The sequence below is a fragment of the Rhinoderma darwinii genome, chromosome 13, assembly GCF_050947455.1.
Source record: "Rhinoderma darwinii isolate aRhiDar2 chromosome 13, aRhiDar2.hap1, whole genome shotgun sequence".
Classification (NCBI taxonomy): domain Eukaryota; kingdom Metazoa; phylum Chordata; class Amphibia; order Anura; family Rhinodermatidae; genus Rhinoderma; species Rhinoderma darwinii.
Genome location: NC_134699.1, coordinates 41,712,313 through 41,726,690, shown reverse-complemented (window position 1 = coordinate 41,726,690; position 14,378 = coordinate 41,712,313). Strand labels below are relative to the sequence as shown.

The 14,378-nt window shown below is 45.5% G+C and overlaps 1 protein-coding gene across 1 annotated transcript in view; it reads right to left on the bottom strand.

Annotated features, from left to right (window-relative positions):
* LOC142666689 (protein 4.2-like) overlaps positions 1-14,378 on the bottom strand; it is a 38,951-nt gene that overhangs the window by 15,328 nt on the left and 9,245 nt on the right. Inside the window, exons 9-13 of the mRNA XM_075846844.1 lie at positions 8,430-8,681; positions 6,683-6,964; positions 6,036-6,202; positions 5,194-5,327; positions 4,892-5,052 (exon numbers count right to left, since the gene is read on the bottom strand). Of these exons, the coding sequence (XP_075702959.1) occupies positions 4,892-5,052; positions 5,194-5,327; positions 6,036-6,202; positions 6,683-6,964; positions 8,430-8,681 (996 nt within the window). The remainder of the gene's footprint in view (positions 1-4,891; positions 5,053-5,193; positions 5,328-6,035; positions 6,203-6,682; positions 6,965-8,429; positions 8,682-14,378) is intronic.

Below are 14,378 nucleotides of genomic sequence, written 5' to 3'. Positions count from 1 at the left end.
TCTAATTCACAGTATTTGTGATATAAATATATTTTTTATATACAGTTTGGACAGTGACACAAGTTTTGGCATTTTAGCTGTTTACCAAACCATATTGAATATACAGTTATTAATCAGTATGGGCTTAAAGTGCCTCAACTTTAATTTGAGGGTATTCATATCCTAATTTGAGGACGGGTTTAGGAATTACAGCTCTTTAATATGTAGCTACCTCTTTTTCAAGGGACGAAAGGTAATTGGACAATTATCTCAAAAGCTATTTAATGGTCTGCATAGGCTATTCCCTCGTTAATCTATCATCAATTAAGCAGCTAAAAGGTCTGGAGTTGATTCCAGGTGTGGCATTTACATTTGGAAGCTGTTGCTGTGAACCCACAACATGAGGTCAAAGGAGTCATCTATGCAAGGGAAACAGACCATCGTTAGGCTGAAAAAAATCCATCAGAGAGACAGCACAAATGTTAGGAGTGGCCAAATCAACCGTTTGGTACATTTGTGAAAAAAAAGAGCGCAATGGTGATCTCGTGAACTCCAAAAGACCTGGACGTCCACGGAGGACAACAGTGGTGGATGATCGCAAAATCCTTTCCATAGTGAAGGAAAACCCCTTTACAACATCTACCCAAGTGAAGAACACTCTCCTGGAAGTAGGTGTATCAGTATCTAAGTCTACCATAAAGAGAAGACTTTATGAGAGCAAATACAGCAAATCACACAAAAAAACACCACAAGGTGCAAACCATTAATCAGCCTCAAAAATAGAAAGGCCAGATTAGAATTTGCCCAACAACATCTAGAGAAGCCAGCCAATTTCTGGAACAACATGAAACTAAGATCAACCTGTACCAGAATGATGGGAGGAAGAATGTATGGAGAAGGATTGAAACGGATCATGATCCAAAGCACACCACATCCTCTGTAAAACATGGTGGAGGCAGTGTGATGGCATGGGCATGCATGGCTGCCAAAGGCACTGGGTCACTAGTGTTTATTGATGATGTGACTGAAGACAGAAGCAGCCGGATGAATTCGGAAGTGTTCAGGGATTTACTTTCTGCTCAGATTCAACCAAATGCAGCAAGATTGATTGTACATAGCTTCACAGTACAGAAGGAGTTATTTAAGGCAAAGAAGTGGAATATTCTGCAATGGCCAAGTCAATCACCAAATCTCCGCCCGATCGAGCATGCATTTCACTTGCTTAAAGAGGCTCTGTCACCAGATTTTGCAACCCCTATCTGCTATTGCAGCAGATAGGCGCTGCAATGTAGATTACAGTAACGTTTTTATTTTTAAAAAACGAGCATTTTTGGCCAAGTTATGACCATTTTTGTAGTTATGCAAATGAGGCTTGCAAAAGTCCAAGTGGGTGTGTTTAAAAGTAAAAGTCCAAGTGGGCGTGTATTATGTGCGTACATCGGGGCGTGTTTACTACTTTTACTAGCTGGGCGCTCTGAAGAGAAGTATCATCCACTTCTCTTCAGAACGCCCAGCTTCTGACAGTGCAGATCTGTGACGTCACTCACAGGTCCTGCATCGTGTCGGCCACATCGGCACCAGAGGCTACAGTTGATTCTGCAGCAGCATCAGCGTTTGCAGGTAAGATCGACTTACCTGCAAACGCTGATGCTGCTGCAGAATCAACTGTAGCCTCTGGTGCCGATGTGGCCGACACGATGCAGGACCTGTGAGTGACGTCACAGATCTGCACTGTCAGAAGCTGGGCGTTCTGAAGAGAAGTGGATGATACTTCTCATCAGAGCGCCCAGCTAGTAAAAGTATTAAAAACGCCCCGATGTACGCACATAATACACGCCCACTTGTACTTTTACTTTTAAACACACCCACTTGGACTTTTGCAAGCCTCATTTGCATAACTACAAAAATGGTCATAACTTGGCCAAAAATGCTCGTTTTTTAAAAATAAAAACGTTACTGTAATCTACATTGCAGCGCCTATCTGCTGCAATAGCAGATAGGGGTTGCAAAATCTGGTGACAGAGCCTCTTTAAGACAAAACTTAAGGCAGAAAGACCCACAAACAAGCAACAATTGAAGACAGAGCAGTAAAGGCCTGGCAAACCATCACAGAAGAGGAAATACTTTTGAGCCCCCGAATGAGGAGGCTGTGTAGAAAAATGGTTGCAATTCCTAAACGTTTCACAGGATATTTTTGTTCAACCCCTTGAATTAAATCTGAAAGTCTACATTTCAATTGCATCTCAGTTGTTTCATTTCAAATCCAATGTGGTGGCAGCAGAGCCCAAATCATAAAGATTGTGTCACTGTCTAAATAATTCTGGACCTAACTGTAATTGGTGATGCACTTTGCAATTGTATCAATGATGCTTTTGTCTATTGTAATATGGGTGTATCAAAAGCCAAGTCATTTTCGAACATCATCACGTTTATTCCACTGCTGTGCTAATTCATCACCATTACAGTGAACATACGTAGAGTTGATCATCATATAAGTACCTAAATACTATTCCCCGGAGAGTGGCTCTGTTGATTTGCTCGTCCCGCCCGGGGTTCCGGGGTCACCTGACGCGCCGGACACGTGATCCTTTCCCGGATGTCGGTATGCCAGGCAGGATGGGCGCAAATGGTGCTTCATCATTGGTATATATTGATCTACATTATTCACTTCTGGTGAGAAGGGTCACATCTAATTGGCTGGCTGACATTTATTAGCTTGCTCTGGACTCCCTGGCACCACCTCCAGATGAAGGCTTTGGGCCGAAACGCGCGTCAGGGTAGGACACCAGGCAGATTCTTCTATTCCTACACTGATGGATGAGATGTTCCTAGGCATATATTTTACCCACATACTTTTGCATGCAGGGCCAGCCATAGGATAGATGGCGCTCTGTGCGAAATTATCTTTCGGCGCCCCACCCCATCATAAAAAAAATGCCCCATAAAAAAAGTATAATGCCCCCCACAGTATAATGTCCTATATAGTGACCCACACAGTATAATGCCCCTTTAGTGCCCCCCATACAGTATAATAATAATATTTAATAATATAATATATTATAACCCCTTCAAGGACACAGTATTTTGTCCTCTAATTGTGCCCACACAGTATTATGTCTCCTAAGTGCCACACACAGTATATTGCCTCCTGTAGAACCCCTACACAGTATTTGTGGAATCCCTGGTCACAGAGCCGGCTACGCTGTGGACGGGGATTCCGCTTCTGGAGTTGCCCCTGATGTCCCTGTCCATATATGGACAGAGACATACAGCTCACCGTCCAGGAGCGGAATCCCCGGCCACAGGGAGATTCCGCTCCTTCAGGGAGCTACAGTGGCGCTAGTAGATGGCAGAGCAGGGAGATACCTCCCTGCTCTGCTATAGTGGCGTCGCTACCACTATTGCAGCCGCAGCGACTGCTAGCAGCACCGCCAGCCATGGTGGGGCCATCCGGACTGGCGGCACTCGTGCCCTCATTCTCGGTGTCGCTGCTAGAAACCACTAGGGCTACCACTTAGTGGCTTAGTGACGCCACTAAGTGAATAAGTGCCCAGCCAGAAAAGCGGCTGCTGAGTCGCTGGGCCTGGGCGCTTTTGAAACAAGCAGGGGAAGAGAGCCAGCGCAGCGCCCCCTTCCACCTGCTGGAGTGATATGCCCTGTGCAATGTGGTACAGTGTGTGTTCGCCCCATTTGATGGTAGTGATCGACACGTAAAACTGCTACGCTTTAATGCCAATTGGATAATCAAAACGGAAGCACTAGGACCTCTGGGTTTGAATGATAGAAATAGTCTATCTGCTTTCTTAAAATAGATTTACAATTTTGTTTGTCTCCACTCTGGTTAGTAGTTCATATAATTGGTGGTATCAATATGTATGAGTAAATGTTTGTATTTGTATACATTGCTATGAGGAACGGAAGTAGCTGCTGATGCACGGTTAGGGTATTTAAGTGCGTGTGCACCTAATCCCAGCAGGCCGTGAGAAAGCGTTTGGAGGACGTGAAACGGTTGGAGGCCAACCTTCTTGTTTCCTGTGTAATGCTTGTCTCTGTTCAGAATTAATGCACCTTTGGAAAGCGATGAGTGCCGTGCAGTCTATTTTCTTTATGCTGTGTAACAACCATAGATGTGGGTTTTTTTCTATTCATAACATTGGGATTTCGCCTTTTATGCTTAAATGATGTTTATTCAAAGTGCTGTATGTATTGATACATGTGACTTAGTTCCCAAGTTTGTATAGCCTATTTACTGCCTGCCATCCTGTGGCAATCATCTCTGCTTTTAACGAGTGTTTTTATATATTGTATCTAATAAAATTTATACATTTTATATTAATACTGGTGGATCATAGAGTCCTCTTTCCTGTAGATTTTTCGGAAGAAAAATCGATAGGGACATTTTAAGGCAGAAATTACACTAAACTGTGGTAGAGAAATGAAAGGCAGGCTTTATAAGTCTTAAAATGGTTGTGCCAACTAGAAAACACCTTTCCATATCCCCTTTTTGTTTGCCCTGCTTGGGAACCCCTCTTTGAGCCTGAGCAGAGAGCCGCTGGAGCAGTTTAAAAAAATGTGTAAAAACATACAGGACTGGTGGAGGCCCCCAGAAGTCCCCCTGGGTGGCTAAGGCCTCCCTATAATCTGGCCCTGAGCTTTCTCTCTGGTGGACTGAATGCAACCATGAAGCGACCATTGCAGGTGAAATGAGCGGTCACACACAGCTTACCCCAGTGGTAACAGCTGATTTCTGAGGCTAGGTAAAGCAGCTCCAAAGAGTTGTCCAGTTGGGACAACCCATGTAAAACAGACCTTTATCTTTAATTGACACATGAACCAACTGGAGAAATTCTTTACATTTGGCTTTTACATTGTATTTGATGTCTCTTTGCAGGGAATGACAGAAGTTACTTACATTCTTGAATATCACTAGATAAAACTTCTAGGCCTTGGAATCCATTGATAACACCAAGCTTGTCAATCTGAAGCTGCACATAGAGCCTCCGGTCACCAACTTGAGTTGGAATGAAGGTAAGCGGATAGAGTAAGTTGCCTCCTGGTAATACATCTTTGCATCTGAAAAGTAGTGGAAGTGTTAAGTAACTGTTGTGTTTGTACATACCGTGATCACTAAAACTAGTTATGTCAGGATACAAAACATGATGCAAAGCTTTTGTCTGTTTTAGAAAGTCCGGAGACCCAAATAATTTTAAATACCTATAGATCTTCTGTCCATGCAGCAGTCCTTTGCCAGATGTTCTTATTACACACTCTTTCAGAGTCTCCTTCAGGGGGTTGGAGAGAGCCACCATTGCTGTTATTGGCTGAAACTGTACAGCTACCTTGGGCATCTGTTGTAGGATAAAGTAAAGACTAGAACTGAAAACTTCTTTACACGTAATATTATTTTTAAGGCACATTTAAACTTTGCTTTTGTAGAGGAGTAGGAAAATTACGGCAGTGGTTTTAGTTTAATATATCATGTTGTATTGTATTCACCTATATGAAGCCATATAGATTAAAGGGGTTGTCTGGTTTAGATAACCTATTTTCAAATACCCTATTAGGTAAATCTGAGTAAATAGGGGTGGGGGGGGGGGTCAACCGATCAGGACCCTCATTTATCAGTCAGAGCAGAAAGCATCTGCAGGACCCAGTATGCTCATACATTACACAGACAGCCAACTGATTTACATGGGAGCTGTGTAATGTTTCAACTCGCCTGTGGTGGTGCTGCTGAGTTCCCCCACAACTTCAGGGGTGAGTGCTGAGGGACACTCTATAATCAGTTTGTCACGGAACCTTTGCAACAAAAATGGATCGCCAAGGGTTAGAAAAGCCAGACCTGTTGAGGTCTACTATCTAAAAAGGGTTGTCGTTTTTAGACACCACCTTTAAGCTTATAAGCATCCTTATGTGTTTGACTCAAAGCCTTGCAGTTAGCCATAGTTTGATGTCAATTAATATTTGGTGTTTATTGAATTGTATGTGGAAATGTAAGTGTTGGTTTTCAATAATGATTTAATGGTCCTTGGTTCCTTCTAGAAATGTGGACGTACCTGAATGACCAGGGATGGTTTAGAGATGGTCACATCTTGATCTGCCAGGGCATAGCATCCGTTGTCATATTTTGGTTCTTTCACTAGAGCAGTAATTCTCATCAGGTTATTGTCCAGCAGTTCTTTCTTGTATGTAGAGTAATTAATCCTTCCAGAGACACTTCTTTCTGCAAGACCATGGAAGTAGTATGATTTCTACCTTGCCTGAACCAGTGAAAATCCTCTTTTTTGTGACCTCAGGTGCCAGTATTTTTTTTTCTTAGACACTTCCCAAAAACAAAGCTTTAGTATTGCCAGGACACCCAAAAAATGAGGCTTGTATATTGCCAAACGTTTCTCTAAATGACTTTTAACACAAGACACGCTCATAATAATAGTATCACTAGATTTCCAACCAACTCACTAATATATCTATGAATCAGTAGGGTTTTTGTTCTTTTCCACTAAAGATTATGGGGAAAAGAGGTCCTTGTTTCTCATTGCAACCAATTAGAGTTCATCTTTCACTTTCTAAATGAAATATGGACTCTTGTTGCTATGGTTGCAATGCTACGGTTTTTTCTGGTTGCTATGCAACTTTTTTTTATTACTCATAGCAACATGACGTTACAATACACAACGATCATATATCAACATATTCAAATTACCTTCCCCTGAGCAAAGATGGAAGTGAAACTTCCCACTCCAGAACTGTGCCCGTGCGATGCCATAGTCATGCACAGACTGAGCACCAAGCACAAGTTCGAGATCCTTCTCCTCCCCGCTAACATTGCTGACTGTCACACTGAGATGAATGTCTCCTCCATACAGCTGTTCGTTCCTGGATGTAATGGACACTACAATTGGGCTAAGGTCCTCATCGGTGTCCTGCTGGTTTTGAAGCATTCGTTTCTTGGCTCTTTCTACAGCTACATGTTCTTCTTTAGAACCTGTTATGAATAAGGTGAATTATTATTCCAAAGTGCTATAAAAATTTTAGAAAAAAGTGTGATCGAATTAAAAGAGATTCTCCCCCTCAATGGCAAGGTTACTCGGCTGTTCAATAGATAGAAAAGTAGCCGCCTCTCCATTTTATCTCCTCTTTATTTACATAAATGAGGCTGAGCTGCTATACCAGACACAGCTTATGGACAAGGTAGGGAAGAAAACAGCCATGTTTTTCCAATCTTATACAATTCCTTTGGAGAGGACCTGTCACTTCTCCTGACATGTTTAATTTAGCAAATACTTGTATTCCCCATGAAATAATAATTCTGGAACATATTTTCCTAGGATGCTGTATTGTGCCATACCTCTATTATTCCTCCTAGAAATGTATTAATAAATTGACAAGTGGGTTTTACCATTCCCCTTGTCAAAGAGCGTGTCACTACAATCTCACTCTGTCAGCACTGGTTGAAGAGTGTCAGTCTGTGTAAGGACGCCATTCCAACTGGTAACATCCAGTTGTCAATTTATTCATAAATTTCGAGGAGGAATAACAGATGAACAGCATAACGTAGAGTTATAAGAAAAGATGCTACAGAATTTTTATTTCATGGGGAATACAATTATTTAATAAAACAGACGACTCAGGAGAGATGACAGATCCTCTTAAAGCTAAACCACCAATAGTTCTAGTAATAAAAAGTAAGAGTGGGGTATGAATAAATATTCTTTGTATTGTACATTTCAAATATACTGTATACTAATCTATGCAAAATCAGAATTGGTGCAAAACAAACAACATATACTTCACTAGCAAATATGGGCTGTCACAGAGGTGTTTATCACTAACATTTTATATACAAAGTACCTTTCTGTGATAATTCCAATCTAAGGGTGTGTTCACATTAGTGTTCTTTTCCGTTGATGGGTTCCGTCAGACCTTTCCGTCGGGGGAACCCATAAACGGAAAGGCAGACGGAAACAATAGCTTCTGTTTCCATTTGATTTTAATCGTAATGCTTCCGTTGAAAATGGTTTCCGTTTGTCTCCGTTCCGTAAAGGTTTCCATTTTTTTTTTTACGGAATCAATAGCGTGGTCGACTACGCTATTAATGTCGTAAAAAACCCAAAACTGAAACCTTACGGAACGGAGACAAACGGAAACCATTGAATCAGCTGAATTTAATGGAGTGTCTTTCTCTAAAAAATATAGAAATCTACTATACCAAGGCTGAATGAGCTAAGTGCTTGATAAACTGGTTCTGCCCAAATCAGGAGGACTTCAAGCTCATGGACCTCCACCAATGCCATCTTCTGGGATGTTTCAGTGACAAATTAATTTGGAAATTTCTGAAGTTCCTGCCACTTTCATATTACACAGCTAATCATGTCCCGGGCAATCTCTACAGTCTTCAATCATTGCAGATGACAGGATTGGATTATTTAATAAAGAACAATGACACACACCTTTTGGGTACTTGTAGTGAAGGGTAATGTCATCTTGAACATCACTTCTAACACTCTTTGTGCTGATTCCATCTCCAACATGTCTGATCTTGCTAAATGCCTTTCTAAAATGTCCTTGAGAATCCCGTACCAAGGACACAGTGTCTGTATACACCATAGAAAAGATGAGCTTTGTGTCGTAATTCAAGTCCACATGACCATCTTTGATGGCTCTTACCGGGGCAGGACCGCTACAATACAGCTGACCTGTAACTAAACACAACCACGTGTAAAATAGACCTTTAGCATGATATATTGATGGTTAATACATTGTAGGATTAGTATTAGGACTGTAATGGTTTTGAAGAAAACCACTGTAAAGGATCTGCCAGGCACTGCTTCGGGGTTAATTCCCAGAATTAATCAGTCAACACCTGAGTGTACATCCCTGAGACAGACACCAGCTTCCTCCACTCAGGCTGGCAGGCTTAGGAGTGGGAGAGCCTATCGCAACCTGGCCAGACTCAGCTAGCTCCCGCCCTCGGTCTATTTAAGCCTGCTCTTCCTGTCCATCTGTGCTTGTGAATTCTTTCCTTGAGGTTTCCTGGCCCAGCTACAGCTCCTGCTACTTTTTGATCCTGCTCCATACAGACCCCGGCTTACCGACTACTCTTCTGCTTTTCGCTTTGTACCTCGCACTCTCCTGGCTTGACTCGGCTCGTTCACTACTCTGTTGCTCACGGTGTTTCCGCGAGCAACTGCCCATTTCCCTTGCTTGTATTCCCTTGTTTGTTTGTCGTGTTTGTCATGCACTTACTGAGCGCAGGGACCGCCGCCCAGTTGTACCCCGTCGCCTAGGGCGGGTCGTTGCAAGTAGGCAGGGACAGAGTGGCGGGTAGATTAGGGCTCACTTGTCCGTTTCCCTACCCCCCCCACCATTACAAATTCACAAGCCCTATACCTAGTCTACCCTGGTCCCTGACACCATTATGGAACCCCGTGAAACCCTGGCTCAGCAAATGCAGGGTCACTCCCTACAGGTCCAGGCCCTGGCTCAGAGGGTCAACCAGCCTGATGCTACCTTGGTAGTTCCCCTCACCGCACCCCTTGAACCCCACCTCAAGTTGCCCGACCGGTTCTCAGGTGACCGGAGGGCTTTTCTCTCCTTTCGGGAGAGTTGTAGGCTTTACTTTCGCTTAAAGCCTCACTCCTCAGGTTCTGAGAGCCAGCGGGTGGGTATAATTATGTCCCGGCTCCAGGAAGGGCCCCAAGAGTGGGCCTTCTCCTTGGCTCCTGGCGCCCCTGAACTTTCCTCCGTTGATTGTTTCTTTTCTGCCCTCGGACTTATTTATGACGAGACTGACAGAACTGCCTTTGCCGAGAGTCAGCTGGTGACCTTACGTCAGGGTAAGAGACCTGTTGAGGAGTATTGCTCTGACTTTAGGAAGTGGTGCGTAGCTTCTCGGTGGAATGACCCTGCCTTAAGGTGCCAGTTTAGGTTGGGTCTGTCGAATGCCCTGAAAGACCTGCTAGTTAGTTATCCCTCTTCTGACTCCTTAGACCAGGTTATGGCTTTAGTGGTACGACTTGACCGACGTCTCAGGGAACGACAACGTGAACGTTTATGTGTTTTTTCCTCCGACTCCCCCATGATGCCTCCCGAAGTCCCGTTGCTTCGTTTCTCCCCTAAAGACTCAGAAATACCTATGCAACTCGGGGCCTCCGTGTCCCCTCAACAACGTAGAGAATTCCGCAGGAAGAATGGTCTCTGCTTCTACTGTGGGGATGTCAAGCATCAAGTAAACAACTGTCCCAAGCGTAAGAATGCTGTCAGAGAGCTCCCGCGTCTAAGTGATCATCGGGGAGGTCACTTGGGCGCACAGGTATTTCCCGTAAATATGAAACGTACTAAGATATTGCTTCCCTTTCAGGTCTTTTTTGGTGGTAGGTCTGCTACCGGCAGTGCCTTCGTGGATTCAGGGTCCTCTACTAATATCATGTCTGTGGAATTTGCTATGTCTCTCGCTATGCCTCTGATTGATTTGCCTAAACCTGTTCCGGTAGTGGGTATCGACTCCACTCCTCTTGCTAATGGTTATTTTACACAGCATACCCCTGTTTTTGAACTCCTTGTTGGCTCCATGCATTTGGAGCAATGCTCTGTACTATTGATGCAGGGATTATCGTACGATTTGGTTCTAGGTCTTCCCTGGTTGCAGTTGCATAATCCTACGTTTGACTGGAATACTGGGGAGCTAACCAAATGGGGTAATGAATGTTGTACGTCATGTTTTTCTGTTAATTCTATTTCTCCCCCTAAGGAGGTGAATACGCTACCCGAGTTTGTTCAGGACTTCGCTGATGTTTTCTCTAAAGAGGCCTCCGAAGTATTACCGCCTCATAGAGAATACGATTGCGCTATCGAATTGGTACCAGGAGCTAAGCTTCCTAAGGGTAGGATATTTAACCTTTCTTGTCCCGAACGTGAAGCCATGAGGGAGTATATCCAGGAATCCCTGGCCAAGGGTTACATTCGTCCCTCTTCTTCTCCGGTAGGTGCTGGCTTCTTCTTCGTAGGGAAGAAGGATGGGGGTCTTAGGCCATGCATTGACTACCGTGGCCTGAATAAGGTCACGGTAAGGAACCAGTATCCCCTTCCTTTGATTCCTGATCTCTTTAATCAGGTTCAGGGGGCCCAATGGTTCTCTAAATTGGATCTGCGGGGGGCGTATAACCTTATTCGCATCAAAGAGGGGGATGAGTGGAAGACTGCGTTTAACACGCCCGAAGGCCATTTCGAATACCTCGTCATGCCCTTTGGGTTGTGCAATGCCCCTGCGGTCTTCCAGAACTTCATAAATGAGATTTTGAGAAATTACCTGGGGATATTTCTTGTAGTGTACCTTGATGACATATTGGTGTTTTCCAGGGACTGGTCCTCCCACATAGAGCATGTCAGGAAAGTGCTCCAGGTCCTTCGAGAAAACAAACTGTTTGCCAAAATCGAAAAATGTGTATTTGGGGTACAGGAGATACCATTTTTAGGTCAAATCCTCACTCCTCATGAATTCCGCATGGACCCTGCCAAGGTTCAGGCTGTGGCTGAATGGGTCCAACCTGCCTCCCTGAAAGCGCTACAGTGTTTTTTGGGGTTCGCTAACTATTACAGGAGATTTATTGCTAACTTCTCGGTCGTCGCTAAGCCTCTTACGGACCTCACTCGCAAGGGTGCTGATGTCCTCCATTGGCCCCCTGAGGCCGTCCAGGCTTTTGAGACCCTCAAGAAGTGCTTTATCTCGGCCCCCGTGCTGGTTCAGCCCAACCAAAGGGAGCCATTTATTGTGGAGGTTGACGCGTCCGAGGTGGGAGTCGGGGCCGTCTTGTCCCAGGGTACCAGCTCCCTCACCCATCTCCGCCCCTGTGCTTACTTTTCTAGGAAGTTTTCGCCCACGGAGTGTAACTATGATATTGGCAACCGCGAACTTTTAGCCATTAAATGGGCATTTGAAGAGTGGCGCCACTTCCTGGAGGGGGCTAGGCACCAGGTAACGGTCCTTACCGACCACAAGAATCTGGTTTTCCTAGAATCTGCCCGGAGGCTAAACCCGAGACAAGCTCGATGGGCGTTGTTTTTTACCAGATTCAATTTTTTGGTTACCTATAGGGCCGGGTCTAAAAATATTAAGGCGGATGCACTGTCGCGTAGCTTCATGGCCAGCCCTCCTTCGGAGGAAGATCCTGTTTGTATTTTGCCTCCAGGTATAGTCATTTCCTCTATCGAGTCCGATTTAGTCTCTGAAATTGCTGCTGATCAAGGTTCAGCTCCTGGGAACCTTCCTGAGAACAAGCTGTTTGTTCCCCTGCAATTCCGGCTAAGGGTACTTAGGGAAAATCACGACTCCGCACTATCTGGCCATCCAGGCATCCTGGGTACCAAACACCTCATTACCAGAAATTATTGGTGGCCTGGTTTGCCTAAAGACGTTAAGGCCTACGTCGCCGCCTGTGAGGTTTGTGCCAGGTCCAAGACTCCCAGGTCCCGACCAGCGGGCTTACTGCGTTCGTTGCCCATTCCCCAGAGACCTTGGACACATATCTCCATGGATTTTATCACCGATTTGCCTCCATCCCAAGGCAAGTCGGTGGTGTGGGTGGTGGTAGACCGCTTCAGTAAAATGTGCCACTTTGTGCCCCTCAAGAAACTACCCAACGCCAAGACGTTGGCTACCTTGTTTATCAAACACATCCTGCGTCTCCATGGGGTCCCCGTCAATATTGTTTCTGACAGGGGGGTACAATTTGTTTCATTGTTTTGGAGAGCCTTCTGTAATAAGTTGGGGATTGATCTGTCCTTCTCCTCTGCTTTCCATCCTGAAACCAATGGCCAAACGGAGAGGACTAATCAGTCTCTAGAACAATACTTAAGATGTTTTGTCTCTGACTGTCAATTTGATTGGGTTTCTTTCATTCCCCTCGCCGAATTTTCCCTTAATAACCGGGTCAGTAACTCGTCAGGGGTCTCTCCCTTTTTCTGTAATTTTGGGTTTAATCCACGGTTCTCCTCCGTTTCACCTGGTTGTTCCAACAATCCCGAGGTGGAGGTCGTTCATCGGGATCTGTGCACAGTCTGGGCCCAGGTTCAGAAGAACCTAGAGGCGTCCCAGAGCATACAGAAGGCTCAGGCCGATAGAAGACGTTCTGCTAACCCCCTGTTTGTGGTCGGGGATCTGGTGTGGTTGTCATCCAGGAACTTGCGTCTCAAGGTTCCGTCCAAAAAGTTTGCTCCCCGGTTTATTGGGCCGTATAAGGTCATTGAGGTCCTCAGTCCTGTCTCTTTCCGGCTGGAGTTACCCCCGTCTTTTCGTATACACAACGTGTTTCATGCCTCCCTCCTGAAACGCTGCTCCCCGTCCTTGGCCCCCTCGAGGAAACCTCCTGTTCCCGTCCTCACCCCTGAGGGGGTGGAATTTGAGGTGGCCAGGATCGTGGACAGCAAGATGGTCCAAGGCTCCCTCCAGTACCTGGTCCATTAGAGAGGATACGGGCCCGAGGAGAGGACTTGGGTACCCGCCCGGGATGTTCACGCTGGGGTATTGGTCAGGAGGTTCCACCTGCGTTTCCCCAGTAAGCCAGGTCCACTTAGAAAGGGTCCGGTGGCCCCTCATAAAAGGGGGGGTACTGTAAAGGATCTGCCAGGCACTGCTTCGGGGTTAATTCCCAGAATTAATCAGTCAACACCTGAGTGTACATCCCTGAGACAGACACCAGCTTCCTCCACTCAGGCTGGCAGGCTTAGGAGTGGGAGAGCCTATCGCAACCTGGCCAGACTCAGCTAGCTCCCGCCCTCGGTCTATTTAAGCCTGCTCTTCCTGTCCATCTGTGCTTGTGAATTCTTTCCTTGAGGTTTCCTGGCCCAGCTACAGCTCCTGCTACTTTTTGATCCTGCTCCATACAGACCCCGGCTTACCGACTACTCTTCTGCTTTTCGCTTTGTACCTCGCACTCTCCTGGCTTGACTCGGCTCGTTCACTACTCTGTTGCTCACGGTGTTTCCGCGAGCAACTGCCCATTTCCCTTGCTTGTATTCCCTTGTTTGTTTGTCGTGTTTGTCATGCACTTACTGAGCGCAGGGACCGCCGCCCAGTTGTACCCCGTCGCCTAGGGCGGGTCGTTGCAAGTAGGCAGGGACAGAGTGGCGGGTAGATTAGGGCTCACTTGTCCGTTTCCCTACCCCCCCCACCATTACAACCACAGTACAATATGATCAAAAATCTTGAAACAATGAGATAAAACACAATCTCTGTAGGACTCAGAGGCGTAGCTAGGGGTCTAGCACAGGGGGGGGGGGGGCATTTGAGTGGGCCCCAAACCAGAAGGCTTCCCCAATGCATGTTTACATCTGCAGAGGCGCATCCAACAGGGTCAGGCTTTTGTAAACTGCGTAGTTTGCTGTGCTACTCTGTTTCTGTA